Raw genomic sequence first — 19,479 nt, 5'->3', positions numbered from 1 at the left:
AACAACGCCTTCGGCCTCGCCAGAAGGCAAACTTATTCTCCCAACGCAAACTTTGAATATTATCAGTCCTATCAAAGTTGGAAGCAATTTTAAAATAAAAAAGAGAGACTTGCTCCGAAACGCCATTAGCAACCGTCCGATGAATTGTCATCAATCAGCAACAAAAACGTCGTTACATATAGCATCAAGGAGACGCAAGAGACGCCACATTCGAGCAACAGTAATGGGTGTGGAATGCGCCATGGTGCACTACATCCTAGTTCATGGGATGTGCCATGGTGCATGGTGCTGGTACCAGCTCGCCACCTTGCTTCGGTCGGCCGGGCATCGGGTCACGGTGCTTGATCTCGCTGCCAGTGGGATCAACCCCAAGCGTCTCGTTGAGCTCCGGCGATTTGCCGACTACTCAGAGCCATTGATGGAGGCGATGGCTTCGATCCCATCCGATGAGAAGGTGGTCCTCGTTGGCCACAGCCTTGGTGGATTCAACCTCGCTCTTGCCATGGAAAAATTCCCTGAGAAGATCACGGTCGCGGTCTTTGCCTCTGCCTGGATGCCGAGCATCTCCACTCCCATGTCTGTCTTCATGCATGAGGTACGTTCTCTTTCGCTCTGTTTTTGTTTATGAAAAGTAGGACAAAAGAAATTTCTGTTTAGAAAAAATAAAAAAAAATCTGAATTTTTATGGTTGTTTGTTTGGTCAAACTGAAACCATTTCTGTCTTTTTTGTTCTCTTTTTCTTTTTTTGATTGATTCATGATTCATCGGAAATTGAATTGGATTCAGTAGAAGGCTGGACCACAAGTTGAAAAGAAAGGAAAAAAATCAAATCTTTCATGGGGAGAATTTATATAAAGCTAGCTTGAGTTTGGATCACCAGTCAATCTGAACATCCAAATCATTTGGACAAACAAGCAATTGAATGGCATCATCGATTTGTATAAAATTGTTTTGAAAAAAGAATGTCGAAAGAATTAGAATCTTAACTATCTTTCAATTTGGTGAAACCAGTACTCAAGAAGAAATCCACCCGGACCTATGGATTCCAAAATTATTGTCAACGAAGATCCTGAAAATCCATTTACTTCATTCCTTTTCGGCCCTAAGTACATGGCAACCACCATGTATCAGCTCAGCCCACCTGAGGTGACATATGCAACAAAATTTTGACCTCCTTTTTTTCTCTTTTATCATCATGACTTTTTTTAAATCAATTGTTTGGTGTTCTCAAACAATACTAACCTTGTTTGTAGGATTTAACGCTGGCTACTTTGCTAGGAAGGCCGGGAAGACAATTCCTTGATGAAATAACAAGCGAAGACATGATCACAGAGAAGAACTATGGATCTGTGAGCCGAGTGTTTATTGTGAGCAAGGAAGATAGATCGTTGATGGCGGACTTCCAGTATTGGATGACCGAGAGAAGCCCAGGGGTGGTGGTGAAGGAGATTGAAGGTGCCGATCATATGGTCATGCTTTCAAAGCCCAAGGAACTATGCAGTCTCCTCCCAGAGATTGCGAAGAATATTGAATTTTATGTGCACATGGCTTGATAACAAGTAGAGATGTAGTTTCTTGGCTTGCCATTATTCTAGAACTGCAGAAATAAATGAATTCGTTGTGATCTGCATCCGAGCAAAACTCATCAGCTATCAATGGGTTGCAGTTGGGGTGCATATATGGCTAGGTTGGATTTAGATTGTATCTTTTTTATGATATCAATCATTGAATTGTGTTGCTGCTCGATTTGGTTAAGATCGGAGAAAAGGTGAGTAAGCCTCGTGCAGAGAAGGTGGTGCTGGAGTGACATACAAAACAAGTTCAAACTGAAGATTTTTGATTCAGCGAAGATCTTCCAACATTCACATTAGATTCAGAGAACAAAGAAGCAGCAACAGATTCTCTGAGAGGAATTGATTGACTTACCTTGGTCCTCGGGGTTTTGGTTGCTTATATAGATAGCTGGTTGAACAATTGTGAGATCGTGCGATCCTGAGATTGCAGGACCGTTCAACATGCTATAACGGATGAGATATTTCAATTTTCTATTGCTCTCGCAAGATTAGGAGAGTCGGTTATGTCTGAGTCTATTCACTTGGGATGAGTAGCTGTCGCGCACATCATAAAGTAAACTGACTGTGATAACAGGAACAGTCCACGTGCTAAGACATTTGTCCGTCGAGACAATAAGGCGTACCGGATAGACCATGCAGCAGACAAGGCATAAGTAGCTCTATTTTGCATATAGCTTCATGCTTTAGTCCTAATGACAGCTTGAAGACCTGAGGTACTCACAGTAACCACCGTAACACTACCCCCTACTCTAGAGTCTGAGAATCAGGCAAAATGAATATTCCAAAAGTCGTATTTCGGATCTAAGGATGTGCGCTTTCATGCCTTTGTGAACATCCGATATTTAAAGCTGCTGACATCATCCTAACATGATCATTGAGAATGATCGTAATCGATAGGACCCCAAAAACTGGTGGGTCTTCTCAAAAATTTAATTTCTTAAGCGATAGTTTTTTATTTTCATCTTCGTTCTCCTTTTAAATCAGGCTCTTAGACATTTAGTTAGGGAAAAGCAATCGCGAGACTTTTCTGCTCCAAACCCATTGTTGTGACCCTTAGAAGCAAAATGAGCGCAGAACTCATGAGAAAGCTCGAACTGATGCTGGCCCAAAAGAAACAGGCTAGGGCCCCGACCGTTGGTCCTTCAGCTCTAGAGGGTGATCGTGCTCAAGCTTCGGCTACCGAATCGACTCCAGCGGCAGCGAGGGATGAAAATTTCCTCCAGTTGTTGAACCGGCGATTGCTCCATCAGAGGATATGAGGAAAGATCCACCAAAAGGAATTTTGATGAGAGAAAATGCCGGCGAAAAGGACGCAGATGGTGGAAGCAATGAGTAGCCCTACAAAAGTTTCGACTACGGTGATATGGGCGGAGGACACGACTATCCTTCCTGAGGGAGTTCTAATGGCGGTGACGAAAACTGAAAAATCTTTGGAGCAGGTGACATTCGCTGGACATCTTCCTCCCGCCATTTCTCAAGCAGGCCCCTCGGAACTGACATCTTCTATCCCGTCTCCGACGAAAAATCTTCATTCGATAGTGAATTTTCTGAGGAACTTTTTGTCGCCTACGGAAAAATTGAATATGGACGAGCAAAGGGCTCAGGAGCGGATGGCTAGTGCCCTGAGATCACTCGTGCATGTAAGAAATTTTTGGATCTTTTTATTGATCTCCAGTATCATGCAGTATTTTGATGCCTGTTTGCAAAATTTTTTTGCATAGGTGGACACTACTTGGCTAGCTTCATCGGTGCTACTTCAGACACCTCATTGTTGGAGCTTACAGTGGCAAAGGAAGAGGTTGATTTACTGAAGTATCAATTGGAGCAGGTAGAAAGAAATAATTGTGAATTAGCCAAAGAGCTCAGCTTCTCTAAGGAGGCCCGTCGGGAAGTCCAAGAGATAATCAACCATCGAGATGATGAGTTAAGGAGGGCTGAAAGAAGAGTTAAAGACCTTGAGAGGCAAAGGTCTAGGGCTGAAAGAGACTGACACCGTGCTTGGGATGACCTGGAGTGCCTATGGAGGACACTCAGAAGGAAAAGAAGTCAAGACCATGCTTCCCCTGAGGCTCATTCTCGAAGGAGTCCTAACGAAAGCTCAGCTAAGAGGGCTCAATCCTCTAAAAAAGAAAGTCACAACGAGAGAACACCTCAGAGGGAGAAAGATTCTGCTTCTGAAAGGGTTCAGGCAACCCTGGAGCCGTCCGTCGAGCTTCAAGAAGATTCGCCAGAGGCAGAGCATTGGAAGAAGGAACTAAAGGAGGCAAAAAAAAATCACGATCACCTCTGGCGTCAATTTAGAGATTAGAAGTTTCTGACCATGCATGTCGAAAGAAGACAGATCGACTAGCGAAAAAGGAGGTTGAGACTATAAATCAGATCTGCAGGACGACATTCTCAGCAGGCTTTGAGAGGTGTAAAAGAATGGACCAAGCGCACCTCCTTGCTGACAGCATTGGGCTTCTTCAAGCGGACGTTGTGGATGAAAGCTTGATCACCATTACAGTGGATAGTGTGAAAAAATTCATCAGGACATCTCGCCACTCTGCTGAGGCGAACAAGATCAACGTGGCCATCCAAACTGAAGAAGTTATCGGTGCTAAAGGAGGCCGTTCGAAAACAAGCCATATTGGTGGAGCTCCGAGGTGATAATTTGTATCTCTTTTCTTTTCCTTCTGCAATCCGAACTTTGTAATTGTTTTGATATAAATGAATAAAATTCACCTTTATTAACATCCAGTGTTTGGATATGTGAATGCAAATTTTAGACCATGATGGTTAAATCTCGAGCTAACTCGAGAGTTTAAATGTAATTAAAGTAATAAAATGTAGTACGAATCATGAACTAAGTTTTAATCCGAACTATATGACCCGCACCTGTCGCGTAGGCCTTGAAAGGACAAAAGTTTGAATCACATCTGTGCGGCAGATACTGATCCAAACTATATGACCTGTACCTATCGTGCAAGCCTTGAAAGGATAAAAATTTAAATCATGTCCACGCGGCAGATACTGATCCGAGCTATATGATCCGTACCTACATGCAAGCCTTGAAGGAATAGAAATTTGAATCGTGCCAGCATGGCTAGTACTATCATACATCTCCGTACGTCTCTTCGAAAGTAACGCAGAATGTGATTTGCCTGCCGCTGGCATTAACTACCAAATCGATGGCAGAAATAATAGCCGTCAAGGGTTGCCACGTATCGAGCGTCTGTTCACTCCTTATCGATTCACGCCTCCTACAATTAATACTGTGATGGGAGGTGTTCTTTGAAGGCTCTACTGAACTTAGGACTATTTAAAGCCCCAGACAAAGCCAGACGTAGGTCTCTTTAGATTTTCGATTGTCTTCTTTTCTCTTCCACTGGTTCTCCTTCGCCCTTTGTCTTCCGCTTTCGCGATTTTCTTCCTAAGTGAGAAGAATGGCCTCTAGAGAGCATAACTAAGCATCGCTGGGATTCTGATCCAAACTGATCACGAGAGATATAGTACTACTCCATGAGCAGATTCAAATCCCTTCGACATTCCAGCTGAAAATTTCGGAGCCAGATGATCGAGTTTGCTGTTCACCCTCAGACCGGATGAGTCTCTATGAGGAATACTTTCGGACTGGATTGCGGCTTCCTCTTTATCCCTTCTTCACGACTATCCTTCAATATCTTGGGATATCACCATGCTCGGTGGTCCCGAACTCGTGGCGGTATATCTGCGGCTTCACTATAGTATGCATGTTGGTCGGGGATTGACCCTAGCATCGCGCTCTTCCACTCCCTCTTCAACCTCAAGAGGCATCCAGAGTCCCACGACTGGTGGTACGTGATGCGTGGAGGAAGAAGGACGTCCTCCCACTGTCTTTACTGGAGATCCCCACCATTGTTTATGGTTGGAAACCATAATTCCTCTTTGTCTCTCAGACGTCTAACGAGGATTGGAGGTTTGTCGCTTGGGATGAATCTCAAGAGGCTTCACTAAAAGAGCCTTTCATGAACGAACGCCTGAGATAGAAATTAGCAACCGTGCTGGCTTCAAGATTCCGAAGCTGAAGGAACTGCTATCAGTCCAGACGTTGTTAAACATCGGCATCAGTCTGGTTCCTCCTTAAGGTGCATACTGCCCACTGCCAGGGTCTTACACCCTTTGATTTTCACTGTGCTCTTGCTGATGACTTACTTGTCTTTGTTGCAGAGATGACCGCGGAAAAAGATGCGGGCTCCCTGAATAACCCAAATAAAAAGATCTGTTGAAAAAGGACAGCTGAGTCTGCAGGCGGCTGGAGCATTTGCATCAGAATCGAAAGTCCTCTAGCACCGCTAGCTTCTGGATCAGGAGGTTCTGAACTTCCCTGTGCTAATGACCTCAGAATGGTAAGAGTCAGCTCGACCTCTCCGACCTCCGATGGAGATCGAAGGAGCCAAACGAGCTGGGCTCCTGAGGACGTAATTTTGAGTTTGCCGACCCCTCCTGCCATTGAATTTTTCCTAGGAGATGAGCCAACCAAAGAGGCTAGGACTTCTGATATCGTGCCCAAGGTTTTTGATTCTGGAGCTGCACTGGCCGATTTGATGCTCAGAGGCCTCGACTTTGAGGGATTACAAGCTGGCATGCGAGCTTTTCTTTGAGATTCTCCTTTCGACCAATGCAAACGAACTACTAAATGTACTGTGGAAGGAGGTAAGAAAAGGAGCCGTGGAGTGCATCATCTAGGTAAGTTAGGGCTCCTGCAATTTTATTTATCTTGCATATATGTTTACGGTGCTTACTAACAAGGAATGCCTCTTACCAGCTTTTTTATTATTTAAATAGGTACATTGAGAGCTGTCGTGCCTCTCGACTGAGGCGAAAAGTACTAGCTCATCGAGATGCTTGGGGATGCCAAGAACAAGACAGCAAGGGAGGTTGGAGAGGACCTCCTGAGAGCCGACACCACCGAAAGAAGAGCCGATGATGCTGAAGCGGCATTGAGAGAGACCGTCAAGAACTCTCGATTGTTAGAAAAAATAGAGGGGCTTGAGGCTCAGCTCGAGAGGTGTGCGATCGCAGCCAAAGAAAACTCTCGATTACAAGGATTGATAAAAGAGCTTGAAGCTTAGCTGGGGGCAACCGAAAAGAATGCAGCGGAGGCCGCCTTCAAAGCCGTTGCAGACTTCCAAGCATCAGCAGAGTGTCAAGATTAGAATGTCGAATTTGCTACCGATACTTATAATCTTAAGAGGCAATCAGTTCGGGATAAGGTCGCCGCTAGATATCTAAAACTAAATTTAAAATTTTTAGATGAAGTTTGGGACCCTACTGCAGTCGATGAACCTGCAACAGGTGTCTCGGCTCCAAATGCGGCTTCTTAAATTTTTATTTTCTTTTCTTTTTGTACCTTGGATTCCTCGGGGTTGTTGTAAAATTTTTTGAATTTGAATGAATAAAATTAATTTTCTTTCATACCTTGTCTTTATTTGTGATGTGCATGCTGATTTGAGATAACTTCCTACGCCAGCTGATCTGGGGTAATTATTTGAATGCATCGACCTGGAGTGAATATTTAGAGGCACGTTCATTCTATCCTTTTTTCAATGCTAGCGGTCATGGGAATAGTGGCTGTTGACTCTTCCATTAGGATAACGCCTAAAGAAAGACGTGGGGCCAGTGGGCAGATGCCATGTTGCCATATTTTGATTCTCGAAGCGTTGTTGGGATTTATTCTTAACGATGGGAAGATAACATAATTTATTAGTTGGTAGACAATTGTATCCACTCCAGCTTTCGATTGGCGGTTGATGTAGGCTTTGGTGTTTATAAATAAAGACCAACGGATGGAGAAACCCAATCTTTCATCTTCTTCTTTCGCAGAAATTCCTTCCTTCTGCCGTGATGGCATCACCCTCACACTCCCTTTTGCATCCTCTTTTGCCATTGGTGCAGGCCAGAGTAAAGGAGAGGTGGGCCTTTATAAGAGAGGCATGGAGAAAGGTGAGAGCCAGAAATGCTAGTCCATCTTCCTCTTGCTGGGCACCTTCCACCTCACGGTCCCCGTCAAGGCCCAGGGGTTATGGCATCCCCTAGTTCGAGCAGATTCGTCCTGACATCCGGACCTACTGCATTCAGAAGTACTAGAACTTTGCAGAGTTTAGGAGGGAGGTCATTGACATTGCCGTCGGCAGATTTATCGATGGTTTCAAGAATTGCAGGACCCGCCTGCTGTAAATATGCCGTATTTGAAGCTCCACTCCTTTCGATATGAGAATAGCGACGAGGAAGCTTCCTTATCAGATGAGGACTGAGCTTCCTCATCTTTGAACTGGGGATCGAAGAGAGTGTCCGCTATCCGATCGTTGCTGTCATGTATGATGACGAGAGCTCCAGACTGGTTTTGCTGGCTGGCGAGGATCTACTTTTGGACCGATATAATCTTCTCTTTTTATATAATGTGGCACTGAGAACGCCATCCTTTTCTTTGTAAATTTTTTTTTGTAAGGTGGCGCTGAAAACATCGTCCTTCTTCTTGTAAACATCTTTTTGGTAAGGTAGCTCTGAAAGCATCATCCTTTTTCTTGTAAATATCAAAAATGAATAAAAATTTATTTTCTACAAGTTTGCGTATTTTAGCTCAACACGCAGAGATTGACCTCGATCTAAGGTCCTTAGAATTGTTTCGATCTAGATCAATCAAGATCCTAGGCATTTAAACAAGCTTGTACCGATTCGAGATAAAATTACCCCGAACGAACCTTGTTGAAGGTGACTCCATCCAGAGGGCCGCTGATTTTGCTCAGTAAGTGATACTTTGGCCCTACTCTGTAGACGGCAACTTAGCTCTACTCCGTAGGCGGCAGCTTGACTCGGCCCTATGGGCGGCGGTTTGGCTCTATCCTGTGGGGTAGAGGCAATATGTGCTCGGCTTGTCTTGAGAGTGGAGCAGCATGTGCCCATTGTTATGCGAGAAGCAGCGTATGCTTGGCTCATCTTGTGAGTGGAGCAGCATGTGCACATCTCATTTTCACGTGAGAGGCAGCGTATGTCTGTAGGTAGTGTGTGTATTTCTTGTCTTCACACGAGAGGCAGCATATACACTTCTCATTTTTGTGCGAGAGGCAGTGTGTGCACTTCTCGTCTTCACGCGAGAGGTAGTGTGTCTCCATAGACAGCGTGTACTCATTTCACAGTCACAAACTAAGAGTCTTATAAGTTAGCCCTCTAGAAGTCCCCTAGGATCTCCCTCCGCTTCTCGTGCGACTCGGGCTTTAATGGGGTCTTGTAAGTTAGCTCCGCCTCCAAGTCGTCGAGATTTTGCTCGTCAAGTTATAGATCGAGGGTCTTATAAGTTAGCCCTCTAGAGGTCCCTTAGGGTCTCTCTCCACTTCTCGTGCAATTCGAGCTCTGATGGGGTCTTCTAAGTTAACTCCGCCTCTAAGTTACCAAGGGTTGGTCGTTGATCACCAAGGATCTTTATGGTTAGCCCTCATCTGTTAGATATAGCTCCAATCAGAGAAATTCCTCAGCAAAAGAAGTATAGATCATTTATGATGCAAGAACAAGCAGGGATTAGTGAATCTGAGCATTTGTATTGATATACAATGACAACATTACAACATCACTGATGATATATGCGCAAGTTGGCAGAATTCCAAGGTATGAAGAGTGGAGTCCCGTTGAGTTGCTTAAGCCGATAGGTCTCCGAACATACTACTTCATCCACATGATAAGAACCTTCCCAGTTAGATGATAACTTTTTAGGCTGTGACACTTTAGCTCGCCACAGTACCAGGTCACCAACTCCAAATTCCTTGGTTTTGATTCGTGCGTTGTAGTACCTGATCACCCTCTGACGATAGACAACCATTCTGACAGCGACATACTCCCTGCTTTCTTCGATCAAGTCGAGGTTGGCTCAGAGCCATATAGAATTGGAATCTTCATTATATTTCTTGACTTTGAGAGATGGAAGCCTAAATTTCACAGAGATGACTGTTTCGATTCCAAATGCAAGGCTAAAAGGAGTCTCGTCCATTGGAAGTCTCTGAATGGTTCGATAAGCCCACAGCATATGATGAAGTTCATTCGTCCAGGACTCCCCAGTTCGGTCAACTCTGGCCTTCAAATCTTGCAGGAGAGTTCTGTTGGTCACCTCTACCTCTCCATTCGCCTGCAGACGGCCAATCGAGGTAAAACGATGCTCTATTCCATATTCTCTGTAGAATTCATGAAGTCGGACATCATTAAACTGCCTACCGTTATCTGTGATTAGTACTCGAAAAAGATCATAACAGTAGATGATTGATTTCCAAACCAATCTTTCACTTTGGCCTAGGATATACGAACTAGAAGCTCAACCTCGATCCACTTTGTGAAATAGTCGATGGCCACTAGTAGGAACTTGTGCTGACTAGATACGAAGGGGAAAAGACCAAGAATATCCATCCTCCACTGAGCGAATGGCCACGGGACGCTGATGGAAGTTAGCAGTGCTGCCAGTTGATGTTGAATATTGAAGATTCTCTAGCACCGATCGTATTTTCTGACGAAAGCACCTAAATTCTGTTGCATAGTGAACCACTAGTAGCCTTACCAAAGGATTTTGTAAGAGAGGGATCTACCCCCTAAGTGGTTTCCGCAGATTTCTTCGTGGACCTTCCATAGCACATAATCTGCCTCAGATGGGCATGACCGCTTGTACAGTTTATTATCATGCAAGACATAGCAGGTGACCTACTTCTTTATCTTCTAGGCTTCCTTACGGTCAGTAGACAGCTAGCAGGAATTGATAAGGAAAACCATCCCGCACCTCTCTTTCCCTTCGCACAAAAGAATGAAAGGCAAGCCTTAAGGAACTACCATAGCCTAAATGAAACCTCAGATGGACAATGAGCAGAAAAAATTAACCAGAAACTGACACTAAAATAAGATTCTAAGTCCTCTCTTAACCTTGTCCAGTAAACTGGAAGTCTCCCTTGTCTTTTTTCCACGCTTCGTAACAGTGTATGCAAGAAAAGTGGCAGATTATACTATCCTAACTGGAATGACAAGAACGGGATGAAGTAGCCCAGTCCACCACCAAAGCAGTCAATGTTTGAAGTGCAACAAACGTCCACTCATTGTTCGATGACTCCAAGACCTTTTACAAAAAATAGCAACAATGAAAACTCTAATAGCAGATTAATCCCCTTGCCTCAATTGCATCTCTTACTTATATAGAAAATGGTCATAAGGAAGAATCCTCTAAAGATGACCTACATGAGCATACCCTCATGAAGCTTTTAGGTTCCAGAAAACTAAACTACCTTTTGAGGAAAAAGAGCGCAATCAATTACCATTTGTTAATCAATGGCATAACACCAAAAGCCCAAAAGCCAGCTAACTCTAAACTTGTGTTCTAGTCTATTAAGCCCAACTCATTTTAGAAAGATCATAGACCATCTTATTAGTCATCCATAATTCAAAATCCTTGCAAAACAATCAAATTATGCATGTCAATCCTTTATAAAGAAAGGAAGAAAGAAAGACAGGAAAAAAAAAAAGGAGAAAAAGATAGAGTGCATCTACCGGGATGCTCGACCGGACAGCCGTCGAGATGGGGCAACTTGAGGGGCTTCTTATTCAAAGGAGAAACCAGGCCGCTCCCAGACATGGATTTAAAACCTTGGTTTCTATTATGTTTCATCCTCCTTTGCGAAACTCAATCAAGTGAATAGTCTTTCTGCACACCTCAAGACTCCTTAGCCCTAGGACTCCATAGACTTGGCATCTCTGTCCTAATTTTCCAGCTCAACCACTTGCCTCCCAAATACATTCAATACCTCTTGAAAAGAACTAACCTTGAATTTTCATGTACAAAATTATCAAATCAATTATATCCATAATTGGTTAGATAGCTCCTATTGTAATTCACACATTCCATCTTTCAATTTAATGATTCCAAAATTGGAGTTGAAGAATACCCAGATTTCAAGCATATTGAGATTTGGGCATCAAAATATTTATTTCCTTCTTGTATTTTTGTATCAAAACAGAGAAAAAATATTTGCCAGTTAAATCTACCGATCTCATCTATGTAAAATGGATTCCAAGCCCACGAATTTGGTTCCAATTTGTTATTAAAAACTAGTCAGATTGAGTCTCATATACCAAGATCATTATCAAACAAACTTAAGTGTGCATTTACTTAGAACTAGTTCGACACATCTAGAGATAGCATGTGGTCAAAGACAGATAATAAATGTGTGGGAAGGAACCTAAGTACAACTAAATGAGGAAAATGCTAACAAGACAACGTTACTATAACATCATTGATCACTTTGCATGGTCGAGTGTCGAGATGTATTTTGTAACTTTTACCTATTTTCAAAAGCTAGGTGGTGAATTTGTTCATTGAGTAGGTCAAATGGCTTTATAGTTTTGCCCATAGTACTGTATAAAAATGGTGGTGAAGATAAACATAACATCCATTGATCCTAACACAGTGACAAAACATCACCTAGTCCATATTTAATACGCTGCCAAAATTTTGAATTACTGTAGCATAAAGATTATTTATTATAAGGAGAAATGACAGAACATACCATGATAACTGATGTAATATTTGACATGAACCTCCCCAAATAGAAAAGGAAAAACAAAAAATATTCAAATGAAAAACAAGAATTTCATCTCAAACAGCTCATTATATAGTTTTTGACACTAAAATGTAAACAATGCAAAAACACATTATCTTTTACAAGTATAAACACTATAAAAGAAATGACTAATTAAGCAGATGTATGTTACAATAACAGACATCCCTTAAAACTCAAAATGTTCAAAACAGAAGAAGACAAAGCATTCCCTACCCCCATGACACAAACATATATTATGCTCCACAAACAAACCAAGGATGTATATAATTGAAGAAGGCCAAGGTTACCAACGAAAGACGAGAGAAAAAAGAAAGATCAAACAATGCCTTCAACCTCTCCTGTTACCAACCATATCAATATCAGCGATTTCTAAAAACTCCACTGATAAAACCAATTATCATAACCTTAATCCAGCTTACACCAAACAAACACAAAAATCAACAATTCTTCTTTAAAAGTCCAATCCATCTATTAGCCAAATATAAATATAAAAATTAACAATAATAAGAAAATATAGGAAAACCCACCTTCATTTACCTTGAAGACAATGCCCAAAAAACAGACCAGAAGAGTGGTCATTAAGTCAAATGAGTCAGAACACCAATACCCAATAATTCACATTCAAATCTGTTGTTCGTGTGCCTTAGAAACTGCATGAGCAGTTGTGCAACATGTGTGAATGCTAAACATGGCTAGGAGCTCCTGTGAGCGGTGGGATTATCCCTCTCCATGTTCGTAGGCAATTATTTACAGTTATTTGTAGGCAGTTATTTACAGTTATTTCTAATGTAGTTAGGTAGTTTCTATGTGACTTCTGTTTGTAATGACTGAATTTCTGCATTAGTGGGTAGTTTCTTGTAGTATGTCAGTTATGCTTTTAGTCTATATATATATCTCTGCTGTACGTTGGATTTAAATGTAATGAAAAGTAACAAATTTCAGTCCATTTTTCTCTTGTTGTTGTTGCTTTCTTTTCTTGCACACCAACTGTTTGCTGTATTGACTCTAAGAAATACAACTTCATATAACAACAATTGGTATCAGAGCCCCCTTCTTAAGGGATCTGTGAGTGACCTTGTGAGAGTATCCGAGTGAACCTATACACAAACCAAACCTATTCAGTGAAAAACCTTTAAGCCATGGAAGCGGAAGCTGATTTTTCGTCTGTTGTTCCGCTTGTCTTTGATGGAGTCAACTATCAGGTGTCGGCTGTAAGAATGAAGACTTAGTTGCATGCATTGGACCTTTGGGAAGTAGTAGAGGAGGATTACAAGGTTCCTCCTCTACCAAACAATCCCACCATGGCTCAAATCAGAAATCACAAGGAGAAGAAAACAAAGAAATCGAAGGCAAAGGCCTGCTGGTTTGCTGCTGTCTCACCAACAATCTTCACCCGAATCATGAACCTTGCTTCAGCAAAGGCTATCTGGGACTATCTTAGGGAGGAATACCAAGGAGATGAAAGGATTAGAGGAATGCAGGTGCTGAATTTGATAAGGGAGTTCGAGATGCAGAAAATGAAGGAGTCAGAAACAATCAAAGAGTATTCTGATAGACTTCTAAGCATTGTCAACTGGGTAAGATTGTTAGGTTCTGAACTTTCTGACTCTAGAATAGTTCAAAAAATTCTTGTTATAGTGCCTGAAAGGTTTGAGGCAATCATCTCTTCCTTAGAAAATGCTAAGGATCTGTCTAGGATTACTTTGGCAGAGTTGTTAAATGCTCTGCAGGCACAAGAGCAAAGAAGGCTCATGAGGCAAGATGGTACCGTTGAAGGAGCATTACAAGCTAAGCATCAGAATGGTGGCAAGGGCAAGATGGAGAAGGGTAAGAAACACTCAATGGCAAGTGGAGAATCTGCTGCAAACAACAACTTCAGCAGTGGTGGCAGCAAGAAGAAAAAATTCCCTCCACGTCAACACTATGGTCGCAAAAGTCACCCTCATTACCAGTGCTGGAGAAGACCCGGTGCAAGATGCAGTAAATGCAATCAGTTAGGCCATGAGGATGTGATTTGCAAAGGCAAAAATCACCAACAAGGAGCTGAAGCTCAGATTGCAGATCAAGAAGAGGAGAATCAGCTTTTCGTGGCAACATGCTTCGCCAGCAAGAGCTCAAGTGAGAGCTGGCTCATTGATAGCGGTTGCACTAATCACATGACTCATGACATAGGGCTTTTCAAAGAGCTAGAGAGGACAGCAATCACAAAAGTCAGAATTGACAATGGAGATCATATTGCCGTCAAAGGAAAGGGCACAATAGCAATTGAAAGCTGTTCAGGTACAAAAACTATCCCTGATGTTCTCTATGTACCTGATATTGATCAAAATCTGTTGAGTGTTGGTCAGCTAATCGAGAAAGGATTCAAATTACTCTTTGAGGACAGACATTGTCTCATCAAAGACGCAGCTGGTCAGGAGATGTTCAAGGTCAAGATGAGAGGCAAAAGCTTCTCCCTCGATCCAATGGAGGAGCAGGCTGCTTTCCCTACTTCAGAAAGCAACCCAGAGGTTTGGCACAAGAGGCTAGGCCATTTTCATCACCAAGGAGTACTGTATATGCAGAAGAAAGAATTGGTGAAAGACTTACCTCATCTCGAAGAGCAGCTACCAAATTGCCAAGCTTGCCAATATGGCAAGCAAACCAAATTGCCATTTCCTAAATCAACTTGGAGAGCTACTCAAAAGCTGCAGTTAGTTCATACAGACTTAGCAGGACCTTAGAGAACACCTTCACTCAAAGGTAGTTTCTATTGCATTGTCTTTATTGATGATCTAACCAGGATGAGTTGGATTTTCTTTTTGAAGTTCAAATCAGAGGTTGCAGCTGTGTTTTGGAGATTCAAGGCAAAGGTTGAGAATCAAAGTGGCTGCAAAATTCAAGTTCTAAGGTCCAACAATGGCAAGGAGTATACCTCAGAATAATTCAACCTGTTTTATGATGAAGCTGGAATTGAACACCAACTTACTGCTCCTTATACTCTACAACAAAATGGAGTTAGTGAAAGGAGGAACAGATCCATCATGAAGATGAGCCAGTGTATGTTGCATGAGAAAGGGTTACCAAAGAAATTTTGGATAGAAGCAGCAAATACTGCTATGTTTCTTCAAAATAGACTTCCCACAAGAACAGTGAATGATCAGAGACACCATTTGAGGCATGGCATGGGTATAAACCTTCACTGCAATTCCTGAAAGTCTTTGGTTGCTTATGCTTTACCTATGTACCACAGGTTAAGCATGATGAGCTAGATAAGAAGGCTGTTCCTGATATTTTTGTAGGTTACAGCACAATCTCAAAAGCTTACAAAGTGTTTCAGCCTCAAATAGAAAACATGGTGATAAGTAGAGACGTGCATTTCATGGAGAATGAGCAGTGGAGCTGGGAGAATCAAAAGGAGAATCAGAATGCTGATCCTTTGCAGAATTCAAATGAATTGGTGGATGAACCTCTGATCAGAGGTACTAGATTACTCTCTGATATTTATCAAAGATGCAATATTGTAGTATGTGAACATGCAGGGTATGAGGAGGCAGAAAAGGACCCAAAATGGATAGCTGCAATGCAGAAGGAGCGATCCATGATCGAAAAAAATAAGACTTGGAAGCTGGTTGATCGACCACAGAACAGAAAAGTGATTGGAGTTAAATGAGTGTTTAGAACCAAGCTGAATGCTGATGGCTCTATCAACAAACATAAGGCAAGGCTTGTGGTGAAAGGCTATGCTCAAATCTTTGGTGTAGACTACTCGGACACGTTTGCACCAGTAGCTAGACTTGACACAATCAGGTTGCTGTTTGCTGTTGCAGCACATAAAGGCAGGAAAGTGTATCAAATGGATGTCAAGTCGGCATTTCTCAATGGATTTCTGCAAGAAGAGATCTATGTCGAGCAATCTTAAGGTTTTGCTGTAAAAGGATAGGAGAACAGAGTTTATCTGCTCAAGAAGGCTCTCTACGGTTTAAAGCAAGTACCAAAAGCTTGGTATAGCAGAATTGATAAGCATCTGCTGAGTTTAGGCTTTGAGAAAAGCCTTTCAAAATTTACTCTCTATGTCAAGCATTATGGTGCTGACATTCTTATCATTTCACTCTATGTTGATGATCTCTTGGTTACAGGAAGTAATGCAGGTCTCATTGATGAATTTAAGCTGGAAATGATGAAGGCTTTTGAGATACTGATCTCGAATTGATGGCTTACTTCCTTGGAATGGAGATCAAGCAAAATCATAATGAAATTTCATCTGTTAGAGAAAATATGCCAAAGAAATCCTCAAGAAGTTCCACATGGAAGATTGCAAGGTCATGAGTACTCCTATGAATCAAAAGGAGAAGCTTTGCAAAGATGATGGAGCTAAGAAAGTAGATGAGGCATTCTACAGAAGTTTAATTGGCTGCCTGATGTACCTCACAGCAACAAGGCCTGATATCTTGTATGCTGTGAGTGTTTTGTCTCGGTTCGTGCATTGTGCAAGTGAGTTGCACTTAAAGGCTGCAAAAAGAGTGGTCAGATATATCAAAGGGACTATTAACTATGGTGTCAAGTTCAGCAAATATCAAAATTCCAAGCTGCTTGGGTATTCTGATAGTGACTGGGCAGGGTCCCTAGATGACATGAAGAGTACCTCAGGGTACTGTTTCATTTTTGGTTCAGATATTTTCTCATGGTGTTCCAAGAAACAAGAGATCGTGGCACAATCAACCGTAGAAGCTGAATTCATAGCTGCAACAGCTGCAGTTAATCAAGCTTTATGGTTGAAGAAGGTCGTGTGTGATCTGAATATGGAGCAAAAAGGAAGCACCAAGGTATTTGCAGACAATCAGGCTGCTATTTCTATCTCACACAGTCCGATTTTTCATGAAAAGACCAAATATTTCAACATTAAGTTGTTTTTCTTAAGGGAGGTACAGAGGAATGGTGAAGTTACTCAGCTGCATTGCAGCACTGAGGACCAGATGGCTGATATCTTCACCAAGCTACTTCCTATCAGTAGGTTTGAGTTTCTGAGGAAGAAACTCAGAATCTGCAGTTCCTAATGCAAGGAAGAGTGTTGTTCATGTGTCTTAGAAACTGCATGAGCAGTTGTGCAACATGTTTGAATGCTAAACATGGCTAGCAGTTCCTGTGAGTAGTGGGGTTATCCCTCTCCAAGTTCATAGGCAGTTATTTACAGTTATTTTTAATGTAGTTAGGTAGTTTCTATGTAACTTCTATTTGTGGTGGCTGAATTTCTGCATTAGTGGGTAGTTTCTTGCAGTCTGTCAGTTATGTTTTTAGTCTATATATATCTCTGTTGTACGTTCGGTTTAAATGTAATGAAAAGTGACGAATTTCAATCCATTTTTCTCTTGTTGTTGTTGCTTTCTTTTCTTGCACATCAACTGTTTGCTGTATTGACTCTAAGAAATACAGCTTCATATAACAACAAAATCACAAAGCACAAAAATCATACCATGATTATAGACATAAAAATCCTATCTTTTTCATCACCCACATCATAATTTTTCACAATCATCAAAAAACAAAGAATGCACACATTCATTGAGCACAATCCAGTAAAAGAGAATAAAATAATAGAATTATACTGATAACATCCCAATGTTTTTTCTTTCTTTCTTTCTTTTTGAAATGTCCACAATATATAAAATCACAATAATCACAGAATAGATGTTTTAAAAATCCCAACTTCTCAACACCGTCATCACATACATTCACGATAATCCCAGAATACACTCATAAAAATCCGATCTTTTCATTACCTGCATCATATAAATTATCAGTAGTCAGAGAGTACATGTCTAGAAATCCAATCCGATCTTTTTATGAGCCATATCACAAAAATATTCACAATAATCACAAAAGAGTCAACAATCCCATTCATCTCGCTCAAATCGAATTCAGAAAAAGCAACCAGAGATCATCAGGATCATCATCATCAAGAGGTAGCAACAGCGAGGGCCTTGGTCTTGAAGCGGTACCTGGGGCACCGGGGGATGGCCTGGCTGGGGCCGAAGCCGAGCTGGCCGTTTCCCCGCATGAGGGGCGGGCCGTCGTCGTAGACGTAGCCGAGGAGGCGGCCGCAGGAGTCGCACTGTATGCGGGTGCGCTTCCTTTGGATGCCCCAGTAGTTGACGGTCTCGAAGAAGGGGCGGATCTTGTCCTCCTTGGAGAACCGGAGCTTGGAGTCGTCCACCCAGGAGAAGGAGAGCGTGCCCTTGTTCCCGGCCTCGAAGTAGGCGTCCGGCGGGAAGAGGTGGGCGGTGCTCAGATTCAGGTCCGCCCTGCACTCCGCGCACCTGCGGACCCGCACCCACATCAACACCCCTCATCCGTGTGAGAAAGCGAGAGAGAGGAAGAGGAGAAGAGCACTTACCGGTAGACGGTGGCCATGACGGTAAGATGTATTAGAGAGAGGGAGGGAGGAGGGGATGGGTAGGGGATGAAGATGGCGAGGGGTTTGGTTTGATTTGGAAGTGGGTTTTTCTGAGGACTCTGGAAACCTAGAAGATTTCGTCGCGCTGCCGCCCGTGGAATTGACTGCGCCGAGGGAGAGAGACGCGGTCGAACACGTGACAAACAGATGACTCTTTAAAAAGCAGCCAGAGTCCAAATAAAAAAAACAAAAAACAAAAAACAAAAGAGATCAAGTCTATGGATAATGGATCCGAATCCATATCCAGATCCAATTCTATAAAATTGGTTTGTTTGTTTGTTTGATCAACAACCACCTGATCTAGGCTCACACATATATTATCCATGCAAGCTAGTAACGGCTCAATTATTAAAAAAAAAAATTATATACATACTCTCTTAAATATTTCAATTTATATGAATATCGTTTCAAAATTGATATCTACCTGTATACCTTCATAAAATATTTTTTTAGATATATACCCACAATATCTAATATCGTTAAAAATTAATAAATTAAAATTAAAATGACTAAAATATTTTTATAGATAGATGTACAAATTTTTTTTTATAAAGATATATATAAATAATAATTTTATGAGAATATTCGCATAAATTTGAATATTTGAAAGGGTATACATATAAAAAATCTAAATTAAAATTTTTTACATGTAATACATCTTTTTTGGTTTATTAATTTTTTCTTTATTCTAATAAAAAAAAATTAACATACATGATTAAAATAATAAAAATATTTTATTTACTAATTTATATAGATAAAATAATTTTTTTATCAAATAATAGATCAAAATTATTTTATCTAAAAAATAAACAGATCACGACCATTAATATTTTCTCTAATGTATAAGAGAAAAGTGTTTAAACCTGAT

The 19,479-nt window shown here is 41.5% G+C and overlaps 2 protein-coding genes across 4 annotated transcripts; one reads left to right on the top strand and one right to left on the bottom strand.

Moving 5' to 3' along the window:
* The first annotated feature begins 139 nt into the window (after positions 1 to 139).
* On the top strand, positions 140 to 1,641 carry LOC105042561 (probable esterase PIR7A). Of its 2 annotated transcripts, XM_029263856.2 has the most exons (3): positions 140 to 595; positions 1,012 to 1,146; positions 1,254 to 1,641. In XM_029263856.2, exons 1-3 carry the CDS (start codon positions 140 to 142, stop codon positions 1,551 to 1,553), a joined length of 891 nt encoding a protein of 296 aa, XP_029119689.1. In that variant the 3' UTR covers positions 1,554 to 1,641. The 2 variants fall into 2 exon arrangements, with proteins under 2 accessions (XP_029119689.1, XP_073112927.1); XM_073256826.1 differs by lacking the exon at positions 1,012 to 1,146.
* LOC105042563 (uncharacterized) lies at positions 448 to 18,750 on the bottom strand. Of its 2 annotated transcripts, XM_073256827.1 has the most exons (3): positions 18,552 to 18,750; positions 18,157 to 18,474; positions 448 to 612 (listed from the first exon to the last, which is right to left on the bottom strand). In XM_073256827.1, exons 1-3 carry the CDS (start codon positions 18,566 to 18,568, stop codon positions 585 to 587), a joined length of 363 nt encoding a protein of 120 aa, XP_073112928.1. In that variant the 5' UTR covers positions 18,569 to 18,750; the 3' UTR covers positions 448 to 584. The 2 variants fall into 2 exon arrangements, with proteins under 2 accessions (XP_073112928.1, XP_010918146.1); XM_010919844.4 differs by lacking the exon at positions 448 to 612 and having other exon boundaries at positions 17,795 to 18,474; positions 18,552 to 18,747.
* Positions 18,751 to 19,479: the final 729 nt, after the last annotated feature.

This window comes from Elaeis guineensis, chromosome 4 (genome assembly GCF_000442705.2).
Source record: "Elaeis guineensis isolate ETL-2024a chromosome 4, EG11, whole genome shotgun sequence".
NCBI lineage: Eukaryota > Viridiplantae > Streptophyta > Magnoliopsida > Arecales > Arecaceae > Elaeis > Elaeis guineensis.
The sequence above is the reverse complement of the archived record's forward strand: the minus strand, read 5'-3'. Positions and strand labels throughout refer to the sequence as shown.

Excerpts from the sequence above, each read along its gene's own strand:
- LOC105042561 (XM_029263856.2), top strand. The coding sequence starts at position 140 with ATGAATTGTCATCAATCAGCAACAAAAACGTCGTTACATATAGCATCA. Across the intron at positions 596-1,011 it reads TGTCTGTCTTCATGCATGAG|TACTCAAGAAGAAATCCACC; the intron begins GTACGTTCTCTT and ends TGGTGAAACCAG. Across the intron at positions 1,147-1,253 it reads ATCAGCTCAGCCCACCTGAG|GATTTAACGCTGGCTACTTT; the intron begins GTGACATATGCA and ends CCTTGTTTGTAG.